This window comes from Heptranchias perlo, chromosome 2, assembly GCF_035084215.1.
Source record: "Heptranchias perlo isolate sHepPer1 chromosome 2, sHepPer1.hap1, whole genome shotgun sequence".
In the NCBI taxonomy this organism is placed as follows: domain Eukaryota; kingdom Metazoa; phylum Chordata; class Chondrichthyes; order Hexanchiformes; family Hexanchidae; genus Heptranchias; species Heptranchias perlo.
The window spans coordinates 19,964,523-19,980,030 of record NC_090326.1 but is presented as its reverse complement, the minus strand read 5'-3'; the positions used below and the strand labels follow the sequence as shown (position 1 = coordinate 19,980,030).

General features: G+C 45.8%; 1 protein-coding gene across 1 annotated transcript in view; it reads left to right on the top strand.

The window, feature by feature from the left end:
- Positions 1 to 15,508, top strand: part of LOC137335661 (collagen alpha-6(VI) chain-like) — a 199,558-nt gene that overhangs the window by 133,665 nt on the left and 50,385 nt on the right. Inside the window, exons 26-28 of the mRNA XM_068000953.1 lie at positions 1,069 to 1,119; positions 12,577 to 12,612; positions 12,701 to 12,763. Coding sequence (XP_067857054.1) covers positions 1,069 to 1,119; positions 12,577 to 12,612; positions 12,701 to 12,763 — 150 coding nt within the window. The remainder of the gene's footprint in view (positions 1 to 1,068; positions 1,120 to 12,576; positions 12,613 to 12,700; positions 12,764 to 15,508) is intronic.

Genomic DNA, 15,508 nt, shown 5'->3' with positions numbered 1-15,508 from the left:
GGTAAACGGAATTTAGTATGATGGTGTATCCCTTCAATAGAATGTTGACGTCTAGAATGCATAAGCCAAAGTGCTTATGAAGTTCTGTGTCATACCAGAGCTGAAAAACTAGCAACCAGGCCTGGGTCATTTATACATTTTGAATAAATTCCTTGATTCTGTGCTCCCTGTGGGGAAATGCACAAAGGGAGCACAGGTTGGAGGATTGTGCTTCAGTGCTGTAGCCCTATCATTAACCCATATTCCTTCTGAGCATGGCTCCCCACTGGGATTGCAGAATCAGTGAATTTATCCTTTACTCCTTCTGATGTAAAGCAATTCTTTTGAAAGAAATGAAGTGTTAATAATCTTATCATTTTAGTAACTAATGGAATAAAACCTTGGGACAGTCTTGTCCCCCATCTGTGACTTTTACACATTGCACCCAGTCTATATTAACATGTGACAATAACCAGAAATTACAATTTAATGTGCTATTATACCAGGATGAATGTGCATCAACCATTTATGACCACATGGAATTGTAATGAGAAGGTAAACGCACATCAAAGTAGAAAATACAATTAGTACAGTTCTCATATGAAGGCTTAACACTCACATACCAAATTCTTCTTTGAGCTATTTTAACTATGATATTAAAATAACACAGAGGAACTAGGGATAAGCACATTTAAATGTTTGTACAAGAACAGTCCCAATTGTAACGTCTACCCCACTGGAACCCAAGTACCACACTAGTTGGCAATCCTTTCACTATATTTCACAATGATTAACACTACACAATCTAGTTCACACACAAAACAAGTGTGTTTTGTGGTTGTAAGCCAGACATAGGGAGGGGTCACGGCTCAGCAGAAAGACTGGATAGTTCTTTTGGCTGATTTCTATTGAAAAAACTCATTGGTCTGAGGTAGTCTGTTGGATAATTTACCAAAACATGAATTTAAGGATATATTGCAACTATGTATTGTTTTTGATAGCATCTACATTTTGAAATATACCAAGTCAAATGAAAAATGTTGAGCAAATTGTACAACTGTATTGCTAAAGATGTTATTTATCATACAGGGGACAGATGGCAAAACTGGATTTGGTTCCAAAGGACCAAAAGGCAAAAAGGTAACAAAGCATCTTATTGTTGTATATAGGGTAAATTCAGTGATCCCACACCTAGCAGAAGCGTGGGTCAGAGGATCAGAACCTCAGTGTGGTAGCCGTACCACTAACTCGTGCTCCTTTCAGGCGAGGCTTCCTGCTGGAAATACTGAAGCCCCCTTGTTCTGACAACATTAACACTCTTTGATTAATACAAAGATTTCTCCCTCTACCCCATGATAGCACCAGAATTGAAAGAAACAGTGCAAAGGCAGAGCTTTCTTACACTGCAAGGCCATCAGCTTATCATTGCAATAACTGTTCAACATGGGATTTATATCTCATAAATCGGTATATTTTCTGATCAGTGAAATTCAGATATGAATGCTTAGCATGCTCATACAACATTTCTCTGGGTGTTATTTTTAGGCAGGTGTTAATGTATTTAAAATAAATGTTTTAAAATCTACCTAAAAGCAATGTACGGAAAAATGTTGTTCCTGAACTTCACTGATGGGATTTTCAAACACAGTGGGCTAAAAATTGGGCCGTGTAACGCCTGTTGTTTCAGCATTACGTGGCCTCCCGAACATCCAAGATGGTGTCTTGGCTGCGCACGCACGTTTCCAGCGTGACGTGCACCGGATGCCATCTTGGTATAGGTATTAGCGCATGCACAAATTCCAAATGCCGGCAGCAAGTAAAGTAAGGAGAAAATGGATACAATCAGTGTGCAATGCTGATTTAAAGTGATAGACACCATTTTGGAACTTAACGCTCAACTCAATGCACAGTCTTAACCACGACCATCTGAATGTGTCTTAGAGTGCCTGGAGGACTCCCGCCAGTGCTATTTAAAGGGACCATGAAGGATTTGCAGGCTAGTGGCTGGATTATTGCGTCTGGCTGCCGATACGTTTGTACCTGTTTTTGGATGTCTCCTATTCTTGAATACTAGGACTAGGGGACATAGCCTAACATTTAGAGCCAGGACATGCAGGAGTGAAGTTAGGAAATGCTGCTACATGCAAAGGGTGGGAGAAGTTTGGAACGGTCTTCTGCAAAAGGCAGCTGATGCTAGCTCAATTGCGATTTCTAAATCTGAGATTGATAGATTTCTGTGAACCAAGGGTATTAAGGGATATGGAGCTAAGGCAGGTATATGGAGTTAGGTCACAGGTCCCCCGTGATCTCATTAAATGGCGGAACAGGCTCGAGGGGCTAAATGCCACCGCCACTTGCTGCCTCCTGATATGCGCCACCTTCTCCTGCAAGAAAGCAAGACGTGTGTATGGGTGATGTGCATGTTGAATAGCTGCCAGTGTGTGTGGCCTGTGAGTTATGGGTGGGCAGCTTGCAACAGTGGTAATGTGTAAGGGTGAGAAGAAGCATCTGATTGGAAGAGTTGAGCACTGCTGGAAAGAGTTTGTTGGTATGTGGGTGATGGGGGGTGCACTGCGTGGAGCAGTGGATGCAGCTAGTGGTGCAGTTGTAGGAGACGCCACTTGACAGTTGACCTCACTCCCCTTGACCATTCATGTCAAAGCATTGAACTTCTTCCTGCACTGCATCCATGTTCGTGGTTGCTGTGCGCCTGGCATTGACTTCATCCCCCGCTGCCTCCCACTGCCTTTTGGGCATATGTCTGGAGGACCTCTTGCCCTCCCCCCCCCCCCCCACCCCGCCCCGCCCCCCAGTGGTTATAGGATGTCCCTCCTTCTGTCCACCTCTTGCACCAAGGCCTCTAGTGCATCATCTGAGAATCTTGGTGCACGCACTCTCGCCAGCCTGGTACCAACTCAGATCGGCAGGTTGGTGAGGTCTGGCATGCAGATTGGAGGATATGCGATTTAGCAGTACGCAACCTTTATTCTATGTTTTAATATAACTCATCAATGTGTAAACATAGGGATGGGATCTGCATCTGTGCTTTACGTGTGCGATGTCTGATCTCCATTCAGACTCCGTGCAGACAGCAGACTGTTACTTTTAGCAAATAACAGGTACCGGCTACCTTTAAGAGATTTTAAGAGACAGCCTGCCTTTAAGAGATTGGAGTACCCCCTGCTGGTGTAAAGTGCAAATTGCATTGAACCCTTGTGTCAACGCTGATTTCCAATGCTGCTTGCAGCTAAGTCCTCAGGCCTGACTAAAGTCTCATTCTGCCTGCGCAGGGGCCATTAGGTGCGGGTAAATAGCAGATCACGCTACCAACGCCCAATAATAGGTCTTATCAAATTTTTTTCTCCCACCGCATCTTACACTAAAAGATAATGCCAGTACGCCAGGAAAGGCAAAATCATGGTTCTCGTTTTTATTCGAAGTCTGCATACCATTCTACCACCGGGACAAGATTCATTTTATTTTCAAGTGCATTATTTTGATGACTAAAAGAATGAGGCCCCAAATTTCTTCGGGGCACACTCCCAGCATAAATCGGAGGGGGGGGGAAATTGGACCGAAACTCAAAACACCGGCTAGTCATCTGGGAGAGAAGCCAGTACTAGTTTCCAATGGGCCAGGGGTAGTAGAGTTCCATCCACCTCATATAAAGCTCCTGAAGTCATAAGGAGGCAGGACTAACAGGATAGCTACCCCCACTGGAATTTCTGCAGCCGCCACCTGCTTTCCACCCAGCAATTTAAATGCCAGGATGAATTTAGCATCCAAGTTAGTCTCGGGGTCGAAGCAGGGCCCATTAGGGTCTCAAGGTGAGGGTTACATCCTGGAGCTCCCTACAATTGACTGGCAATTTTTTTTGATTGATTCTCCTTACAAAGGATCTTCTGACTTCCCCCCCTCTCCCCCCCGCCATAGGTGCCCAAGATGCAGCTGCCAAGGATATTTAGATCCAATGACCCGACCCTGACTCCAGATACTCCAGTGGATTCCTGCCACATTGATACCAGTCCAGCAGTCCTGAAGAATTTTGGGCCCTAAGAGTTTTAGAATCATGGAATGATACAGCAAGAAAGAGGCCATTTGGCCCATTAGCCTGTGCCGGCTCTTTGAAAGAGGTATCCAATTAGTTCCGTTTCCCTGCTCCTTCCCCAAAGCCCTGCAAATTTTTCCCTTTCAAGTATTTATCCAATTCCCTTTTGAAAGGTATTTTAGAATCTGCTCCCGCCACCCTTTTAGGCAATGCATTCCAGATCAGAACACCCCCCAGCTTCTCCAGTCTCTCCACATAACTGAAGTCCCTCAACCCTGGCACCATTCTAGTAAATCTCTTCTTTGAGACCTTGACATTCTTCCTAAAATGTGGTGCCCAGAACTGGACACAATACTCCAGCTGAGGCCTACTCAGTGATTTATAATGGTTTAGCATAACTTCCTCTATGGGCATGATTTTCGCTCGGAGCCAGGAAGGGGGCGGGGGGGGGGGTGGGGGGTGCTGGAAATCCTGTCAGGAAACCCAGAAGTATGGGTTTCCTAGACATCCTTACGATTTTGATGTAAAAAACGTCATTTTTTTTGCTGGTTTCCCGCACGACAGGGCAGCCTGATTGACAGGCTGGCCTCAGTCGGATGGGAGAAGAGTAAGGAAGAGGACATGATCAGGTAAGTGTTAGATTGGGGGCGGAAGGGTCGGGAGTCACCGGGAGGATGAGGGGGTCTGTCATAGGGGGTGTTGGGGGTCACCGGGGGGCTGTCAGTCATGGGGGAGGGGGTGTGGTCCGGGGGTCATCACGGGGTCGGAGATTGTGGGGGGGTCGTTGGAAATTGTGGTGGGGGGGTCATTGCAGGAGGGTTTGTTGGGCCTGGGGGAAACATTCCTGCTACTCCGGGCCCACAAGCTGTGCTACAAAGACACTTACCTGCAGTTTCGGGCCTTTTTGCCTCGTCTCACGTGGCATGAAGTAGAAGGCCCAGGAATTCCGGCCCCCAAGGGCTAAAATCAAAAAAGCTTTGAAAATGGAGGTCCGCAGCCTCCTTAAAAGCTTTTAATGCCCGACCTGCCTCCTAAGAGCGGGTTGGTTGCTCGCCCCTCGTCCTGCCCCCGTGAAAACCGGAAATGGACGGATTGGGGGCGGATTTTAGATTTTTGCAATTGTTACTGCCGCCCCCATCCCCAACCCACCTGTTTTTCCAGGCTAAAATCATGCCCTATGCCTCTGTTTATAAAGCCGAGGATCCCATATGCTTTTTTAACAGCCTTCTCAACTTGTCCTGCCACCTTCAAAGATTTGTGTACGTACACCCTCAAGTTTCTCTGTGCCTGCACCCCTTTTAAAATTGTACCATTTAGTTTATATTGCCTCTCCTCATTCTTCCTACCAAAATGCACTACTTCACTCTTATCTGTGTTAAATTTCATCTGCCATGTGTCTGTCCATTTCACCAGTCTGTCTACGTCCTCCTGAAGTCTGTTACTATCCTCCTCACTATTTACTACATTTCTGAGTTTCGTGTCATCTGCAAACTTTGAAATTCTACCCTGCAAGTCCAGGTCATTACTATATATCAAAAAGAGCGGTGGTCCTAGTACTGACTCCTGGAGGACACCACTGTATACTTTCCTCCAGTCTGAAAAACAACCATTCACCACTACTCTCTGCTGTCTGTCCCATAACCAATTTTGTATCCGCACTGCCAATGTCCCTTTAATCCCATGGGCTTCAATTTTGCTAACAAGTTTGCTATTCTGTGGTACTTTATCAAATGCCTTTTGAAAGTCCATATACACAACATCAACCGCACTACCTTCATCAACCCTCTCCGTTACTTCATCAAAGAACTTGATCAAGTTAACCAAACATGATTTTCCTTTAACAAATGCTAGCAGTCATTTTTTGATTCCAATCCACCTAGGCCAGATCCCCTTTCAACTCACTGAAATTACCTGTTGAGTATTTTCATGTTTGGTTGTTCCTTACCCTTTTCCATAACTACACTAAACCTTGAAGTGTTTAATTTTTAGCTGAGTTGACGTGATGCTGTTCATTTGCAGTTTCCACCGAGGACGCTGTTGTACTGATCTTGAGCAAAGGATTCAACAAACTACTTAAACTTAAATTTTGTATGGCTCTGTTTCTGGTGCGGAGCCTGGCTTGATTGACATTTAGATTGGAGAATAGGTGGTGGAGGTCAGCGAGCATGTTTCACAGTGCTCCGATTTTTCCGGTAAATAAAAATTTATCACTGGAAAATTGAGAGTGCCATGAATTGGGTGCTTTGACCTCTGCTCCCAATTCTGTGATCTATGCTGCCATTGGGCTAGGTTCTTGTGCCAGGCGTGGACCTTCACAAATTTGCTCTTGTATGCTAACATTATACAGATGTTTAAACACTGGCCATTTAATAAACCTTTGTATGAATGGGCTACAAGAATTGGTAAACAATTTCAAAATATTTATACATTTTGGCAAATGTAGCTTATCAAAAATATTGACCCCAACATTTACGGGGAGGGTGCAGAGAGTGCGGTATAAAACTCGGCAAGGCTGAAGACGTGGAGGTCCTGCTGAATTTAATGGCAGGACCTCATTATCATCTTTTTCTTCAAATTGACAGGCTGGATGGCTGCCGTGCGGGGAAACCAGAGGCAGGAGGCCACAGCTGAGGACCCTTAGAGACGGTCCCCAGCAATCGGGAGGAGGCAAGGAGCAAGAGATTGAGGCTTGGGTAGGGGAGAGGTCATGGGAGGGAGGGAGCGAGAGATCAGGGCTGGAAGTAGGCGATCGAGGGAGGGGGGAGAGAGAGGCCATGATCGGCAGAGGGGAGGCCAAAGGCTTCTTTGAGGGCCTGGGGGTAGCACTCCTGCTCCTCCTGGCCCATAAGGAGTGCTAAAATAGGCACTTATCTTTCCTTCTTGAGCCGGTATCTCCCACCTCCCTTTCACTGCCATGTTTCTCAAGCCCTGGAAACCCGCCCGGAACTGTTAAATTTAAATCAAGCTCTGTATTGCACTGTGGGAGCCTGATTTAAATATGTTAATGAAGTGTCCTGCCGTTCGACAGCAGGACACTCGCACGACACGAAAACCGCTGAAGCAAAAACAGCAGCAGGCGCATACGCGGCGGGTTGGGGATGTGTTCCCCATTTTAACATTTTTAAACCTGACCCTCTCTCACCCGTTGTGGGGGGGTTAATATTGAGGCAATTGTGTTTGCCATCTACAATGTTGTATAAACAGCCGGGGATTGAAATTCCTCTGTGCACTATTTTAGCAAAGTCATAAGCTCACTTAAAATAAACAGATTAAGAACTTGGTTGAAATAGAACACAGGAATTTGCTGCAAACATGATAACCAATATGCTAAAATAGTGAACAGAGGAACTTCATCGAGTTACATCGAAACTACAGCACAGAAACAGGCCATTCGGCCCAACTGGTCTATGCTGGCGTTTATGCTCCACATGAGTCGCCTCCCACCTTACTTCATCTAACCCTATCGGGATATCCTTCTATTCCTTTCTCCCTCATGTGCTTCTCTAGCTTCCCCTTAAATGCATCTATGTTATTTGCCTCAACTACTTCTTGTGGTAGTGTGTTCCACATTCTTACCATTCTTTGGGTAAAGAAATTTCTCCTGAATTTCCTATTGGATTTATTAGCAACTATTTTACATTTATAACCTCTAGTTTTGGACTACCCCACAAGTGGAAACATTTTCTCTACGTCTACCCTATCAAACTCTATCATTATCTTAAAGACCTCTATCAGGTCACCCCTCATCCTTCTCTTTTCTAGAGAAAAGAGCTCCAGCCTGTTCAGCCTTTCCTGATAAGGATATCCTCTCAGTTCTGATATCATCCTTGTGAATCTTTCTTGCACCCTCTTCAATGCCTCTATATCCTTTCTATAATATGGCGACTAGAACTGTGTACAATACTCCAAGTGTGGTCTAACCAGGTTTCCATACAAGTTTAACATAACTTCTTTGTTTTTCAATTCTATCCCTTTAGAAATGAACCCTAGTGCTTGATTTGCCTTTTTTATGGCCTTGTTAACCTGCCTCACTACTTTTAGTGATTTGTGTATCTGTACGCCTAGATCCCTTTGCTCCTCTATCCCATTTAGACTCTTATTATCCAAGCAGTATGTGGCCTCCTTATTCTTCCTACTAAAATGTACCACCTCACACTTATCTGTATTGAAATTCATTTGCCAATTACATACCCATTCTGAAAGTTTATTAATGTCCTCTTGCATTTTGATGCATTCTTCCTTTGTGTTAACTATACCCCCCAATTTGGTGTCGTCCGCAAATTTTGAAATAGTACTTCTGATTCCCGAATCCAAATCGTTAATGTAAATTGTGAACAACAGTGGTCCCAGCACCGATCCCGCTGGAACACCACTTCCCACCTTTTGCCAGTCTCAGTAGCTACCCTTAACCCCTACTTTCTGTTTTGTATCCAATTTGCTATCCATTCTGCCAACTCTTCCCTGACTCCACATGCTCTGACCTTAGCCATGATGTGGAGATGCCGGTGATGGACTGGGGTGGACAAATGTAAGGAATCTTACAACACCAGGTTATAACTGTTGGACTATAACCTGGTGTTGTAAGATTCCTTACACTTAGCCATGAGTCTACAATGTGGTACTTTATCGAAGGCCTTTTGAAAATCCAAATATATTACATCTACCGCATTACCATTATCTACTCTTTCTGTTACTTCTTCAAAGAACTTCAATCTCAAGATTCTTTAGCTGGTTCAGTGGCACAAAAAGGTTGTGCTCATGCAATGCTTCCAACTCTAATTTAACAGAGGGAGGTGAGAGCCACTTAATATAAAGATATGATAAATACTTAAGCAATCCACCCTCAATGTTTATCAAAGTACATTTCTTATTCTCCACTTGCACACTTTAGGATGAGCCATAGCTGATCCCCCTGGTACAGTACAGATTATCCTACAGGGGTGATTCTGTGATCCTCTGCTTCCATTGGGTAAGCACGCTCAACGAGAGCTGGGGTCGGAGAATCCGGGCTACAATGCTGGTGCGCTGTCTCTGATCTGGGCTCTCTTCGAGCATGGCTTCCCTGCTGAGAATGCATGAATCGTAGAATCACTTCTTACTGAGTTTCAATTTAAAACATCTTTTACTTGGAAGCAGGTTAACTTAGAGGTGTTAAAATTGTTATGCTAAATATCATGAAGTGGCATATAATGTAGATAGCCAAGTAGGCAGGCATGTGCATATAATGTACTTATAAATAGTATGTTAACATAAACATAACAATAATAATGATGTTACAGGAGGATCCAGAGTTTTTGATAAAATCACCCTTAATAGAAGCGATAAACAGATATGATTAACTTTTTTCTTGATATACAGTAACCAGTTTATGTAAATTAAACATTCCATCCAGTTGATCAACTCAGCTTCTTCTTGCAGTTCCTAATTTGCCTAATTTTTTCAAGCATGACAATGTCAAATAATTGAGGCAGTGTCGCCAGGAATTTACTCAGAGGTTCTTCTGATTGGCTGCCGTAACTTCAGTGCAAATCCTGGATACACCAGGTAAATGGTGTTTCCGCTGATGGCAGCCAATCAGGAGAACTCCCTAGGCAATTCCTGACACACATGCTGTGGCCGTTGCTGAGTGTTATTCTGTCTACGTTTGCCTACATACTATGGTGCAAACCCAGTGCCGCATTAAGATTATTCAGTTTCCAAACCAAACTACTGGGAAAATCCACAAAGGTAGTGTTTCTGTTTGCCAATATGGGTGCACGCTCTTTCTGAGCAGAGAGAGACACTTCACTTACCTCTGTCCATAGAGCTTAGGTGCAGATTGGTAAGAGCCAAGGTTTATGGACCCATGAGTGTGCAAAGGTATTATTAGAGTTTAATCATCTCAAACTACACAGCCTATCAGAACACAGCACTGATGAGTTTTGCACTACTTGTCCAGCCAGCAGCATCCAATCTGACAGGACATTAACCTGCATGGATATTTCAAACTGAATAAGAAGATCCCAGTGACAGGTCTACCTGTCAAGGTCTAATTAATGAAACAGGCTGCCTGGGCAATCAATAGCAGTGCCTAGGAATACTCTGCATCTGCCTGGTTCAGATATCGGATGACCAAATCTGCCACAGAGGGTCAATTCAGTTCCAATCTAGTAACACCTCGCAGAAAATAAAAGTCTTGCCTTTATATTGCACCTTTCGCACCCTCAGGATATCCCAAAGTTCTGAACAGCCAATGAATTAATTTTGAATTGTAGTCACTGTTATGTAGGCAAATGCAGCAGCCAATTTGTGCACAGCCATGTCCTACAAACAGTAAATGAGATAAAACAGCAGCTAATCTGTTTTTGGTTGTGCTGGCTCATGGATAAATTGGCCAGGACACTGGGAGAACCCCCTTGCTCTTCTTCAAATAGTGCCATGGGATCTTTTATAAATAAAACTAGAAAAAGTATGATACTAATGCACAAATTGAAAAAAATCTATAGTTTTCCCAGTAACTTTTATAAGTAATTTGTGAATAGCATCTTCACGTACATGGTACTGATGTAGTACTCCTTGGATGATCTAGTATAAAGACAGATACAAATCAAAGTCTACCTTCTTGAACTGTAAACTATATCAATGATTCTAAATGATTAAAGATCACACAGCTAGTTTTTCTGGCTTCCCTCTGCCCTAGTGCAGGATAGGAGCATTGCACCCAAAGATCATTGCCAGAGACACTCCCAGCGCAGGCTCGGCCCTTGGTAGGACATATGGTCGGAAAATAGTGCAGCGAAGTGGATTGCAGCTGCAGGCTTGTCTATCAACTTCGTGGCCTTCTAGCTGCATTGGTAATGAGAACAAGAGGTTTTATACCCCAAAATAATTGTTGGCCCGTAAAGAAAAAAGGCCACCTAGCTTTTGGCCTTGCTGTCTGGCTCTTCTTCGGCTGCCACTAAAAATGGGTATTCAACTAACAAGAGAAGAGAAAATGAATGTGGGAGGACAAGGAAAGCCCATCCCACCTTATTTACATGACATCGTTGCAGCTGTAGGCCCCGCTCCCCTCCTCCCTTATAGCAAAGCCCTGAAAATCCCAGGGAAGTGTAAAGGCTGTGGAGACCCAGCGGGAGGGATCTCTGCTCCATTTTTCCTGGGCTTTGCACCTGGGGACTGGGCATTCTTCGAGGTAAAGCTCAGGAAAATCAGCCTCTACAATCCATAGGATGGATTGAGTAGTTCATAGCTAATATTGTCCCCTATTAAAGGCACTAATAATAATATGGGTACAGTGAAACCTGTACAATGGACACTCCCAAAAAATGGACACCTGCAAAAAACGGACACTAATTAACAGTCCCAAATAATTTACATTGTAACAGATACAAGCTGCACCTTGAAACCATGGACACTCACAAATTACCAACTACGGATAGCCTTCAATGAACCATATCCGTTTACAGCTTAAAACACGGGACAGGCAGGTCAGCGTGAGGTGGCTGCAGGTGAAAGAAAGCATTTTTGTGTAATGGGGAGCATACATTGTGACAGAGAAACCGCACTGTCTCTGGGATCGAATGCTTGCATGGCTCTATCCCAGAGAAACCGTTCCATCTCTGGGATTGAATGCTCGCACGGCCCTATCCCAGAGAAACCGCTCCATCTCTGGGATCGAATGCTCGCACGGCTCTATCCCAGGGAAACCGCTCCATCTCTGGGATCGAATGCTTGCACGGCTCTATCCCAGAGAAACAGCTCCATCTCTGGGATTGAATGTTTGCGCGGCTGTATCCCAGAGAAACCACTCTATCTCTGGGATTGAATGCTTGCACGGCTCTATTCCAGAGAAACCGCTCTATCCCTGGGATTGAATGCTTGCACGGTTCTATCCCAGGAATAGAGCGGGTTCTCTGCTGCTATGGATGCTGGGTAAAGAACTCCCCATTCAACAAAAGCCAGGAACGGCACCAGGCAAAACCGCATCTCACTCCACCAGTATGGCAGGTACTGATGAGCTGCTAACTGCACCCTACCCAGTCCCAGCACTTCAAACATTAGCAGCTGTAACACATGGAGGGAGGGGGTCCCAAACCAGGCTCTGCAGGGCATTAATCCTCCCAATTAGGCTGGGATCTCCCAGGCACTCTGGCCCTACAGCAGCCACCTCGTCCTGTGCAGGCTGCCGAACCTAGGATCACGGACGTCCCTCCCTCAATGGGAAAGGACCCCGGGATGGCAATAAACTGGGAAACCCAACCAACAGAAAATGAACTGAAATCACATCCTGCTGGCAGGGCCCCAGAATTAGGCACAATCTCAGGTGAGGGCGAAAAAAAGAAGGAATGCTGCAGGAGATACAGCCAATCCCGGGATATTTGGCTCATCCGCTTTACTGTACATACAATGACTATTTTGAAAATAAGGTCGCCTGATGCATGTCCCTAGGTGTCCCTAATTTACAGTTTTCACTGTAGTACTAAACATTGCAGAGTAAAATAATTAATAGAATTAGTGACAGTATTATATATGTGGACTAAAAATGACTGCTTTTGAATTTAATTTTATAGGGACCACGAGGGCCCCTTGGAAATCCTGGTCCACAGGTAACTATCACAATTTTTGTTGTCTTATGTTTTATACTAAAGGATATAACATACTGGTTCACCTGTATTTGTCCATCATGGCACTTAGGGAGTGGATGGAGAACCTGGAGCTCCTGGTAATGAAGGACTCAAAGGAATAAGAGGTCGCAGGGTAGGATTCTCATTTAAATTATTCTCAACTTGTTTGTTTCAAATCCTCAAAGATACAGAAACATATTTTCTGCTGTTTTTCAATTTTATTTTCCTGCTTTATACTTGTATCTACTCTTTTACTAAAATTAGCAAATGGCTGAAAAAACCTGTCAGGTTCTTTGTCTCTTGCTAGTCCAACCAACAGTTACGACCTCTCACCTTTGATAGATCCATTCTTACTCCAGCTTTATCTATTAATGTTCTTGGCCTTAATGTTTTCTTTTATCTCAAATGAAGCTCCCACATCTTCTCCATTGATAAAAACTGCTGAAAGGAGGTCTGTTTTTTATTTATCTCAATCACTTCTCTTCCCCTCAATGGCTTTTAACTCTCAATATAGCCTAAACCTATCCAAGACTTGAATATTGTTTCCATATCTGTGAAGCTCTACCATACCCCTGTTCAGGATACAAGAAAAAGCTTGTTGTCTAATAGATGATCCTTCTCTTATTTCTAGACTCCATTCTCTCTCCAGTGCAAACTTCAGGGGCTCGATTTTACCGTCGGGTTTCCTGTGTGTTTCCAGCGGGGGGCCCCGAAAAGCCCGATATCCAGTCACGTGACCGGATTGCGCCACGATCCCGCCCACTTCCGGGTTCCCCGATGACGAGCGGGGGTGCGTGCGTGGTCCCCGCTGGTGGGAATCCCGCAGGCAATTAAAGCCAGCGGGATGCCACTTGAGGTTATTTATTTTGCTTGTTTAGGTCATTAACTGACCTGATTAAGGGACTGTGTGTGATTTTGGGGAAACATGGGACTGTTTCACACACTGGGGGAAACAGTCCTAGTTGAACTGGACGTGTTGCAGCCGTCAGCCTGTGGCAGCTGCAAAGGTCCATTTGACAGGTGGCGGGGGGGGAGACCCTCACCCATTGCAGGAGGCCGCTCTGCCACTTGGGACAAAGTGTGGCCTCCACCACCCCCCTCCGGACGGTCACAGTCACCAACCTGCACACTCACCCCGGGGTCCGGAGAGATGTGCCTACCTTGCAGACCCCCTCAGATGTACATATTGCGGATGGGGGCCGCCGTAGCTGCAGTCATGACCCCCTCGGAGGGCGAACAGCATCACCAGCCTCACCATCCACGCCGTCCACCTCTGACACGTGGAGCTCCACAACAGAGTGCTGTGACACATCCACCTGTACAGCAGGAGGGAGGGCTACCGCAGAAAGAGACACGTCGCAGAGGGCACTACCCTCACCACAGGGTCCACAGACCGAGGCGCAGCTCCCCGGACCTCTCCGAGCAGCAGTGCACACGGAAGCGCAGATTCACTCGACATGTAGTCGTGGACATCTGCAGCCTCTTTCATGCCGAGCTGCTCCTGGCTGGCCCCAGCACCATCTGCTTACCTGTCGCTGCCGAAGTCACCACTGCCCTCCACAACTTCTCCTCCGCATCCTTCCAGGGTGCAGCCGGGTACACCGCCGATGTCTCTCAGTCGTCTGCACGGAAGAGCCCTGCAAATACACCTGCACCTACTCTGCAGTAACACAATGGGTGGCATCAGTGGTGGGAAAATTGAGGGAAGTAAGAAATTCTACAGTTTTATGGTTCTCAGAAACAATGAATTAGAGCAACTGACAGTTTGATGAGCCTGTTGTGTGCAATAATGCCCGCTCCTGGGTATCACTCATAGTGATACCCAGGAGCGGGCATTATTGCACACAACAGACAGGATTCGGGGAGACATGGCAGTGGTGGTGCCAATAAAATGTGACACGTTTGCCGTACGCTGCCTACTGCACATATGTGATGCATGCCCTGTGGCTGCAGCACAGGTGGTGGCAGGTTGAGTGAGGCTGGCCGTGAGGGAGATGCATGAGAGGGTGAGTATGGGATAGAGCCATGAGATTGTATGAGGATTGGGTTGCGTGTTAGTGGCGGGGTGAGTACTGGCGAGGTGAGTAGGTGCAGGTAAGATGAGGATGGGGTTTGAGTGGGTATGAGGGGTGATGTGACAGAGTAGTGTTGGCGGTGCCGAAGGAGATGTGGGGTGGGGGCAGTGTTGTGGCAGACGGAGTGTAGGGGAAAGACTACGTGTTCTCACTGTGGCTGACCTACTGTGGTCATTGGAGCGCCTCCTGCACTGTATGCAGGTGGGCGATATGTTGGTGGTGCAGGTGACCCCCCTCTGCCACCTCGAGCCAGTCCTTCTTGGTGGCAGAGGCAAGCCGCTTCCTCCCGCCCGCTGGGGCGAAGATCTCTGTCCTCCCCCTCCTCCTCACCCCATCTGATGATACCTGGGGTGAGGCATCATTAAACTGGGAGCAGCCTTCCCCCTGGGCTGCTCCATGCTGTAATTTGTTCCATTGGTTGCAGCATCTGTCAGTGGAGGACTGCCCCTTTAACTAGAGAGCCTCCAGCTGACAGACCAGCAGCGCGGACCCCGGAGGAGCAGGTCAGTGATTCCAATTAGTGGATTGCCTGCTACGATTGCGCAGGCAACCCACTAATTTCACCGGGCGCGGAGGCCACGCACCCGAAACCCAACCCGCCGGAAACCCGCAGGCCTGCTAAAATTAGGCCCCAGATTTCTGTTTCACTGACACTGCTGTGACTATTAGTCCTCTGAACTTTATCCTTATGATCCTCCAAAGCTCTAAATATGCCACTATATAAGCTTTTTGTTTTTAAATGAAGGCTCATCAAACTGTCAGTTGCTCTAATTCATTGTTTCTGAGAACCATAAAACTGTAGA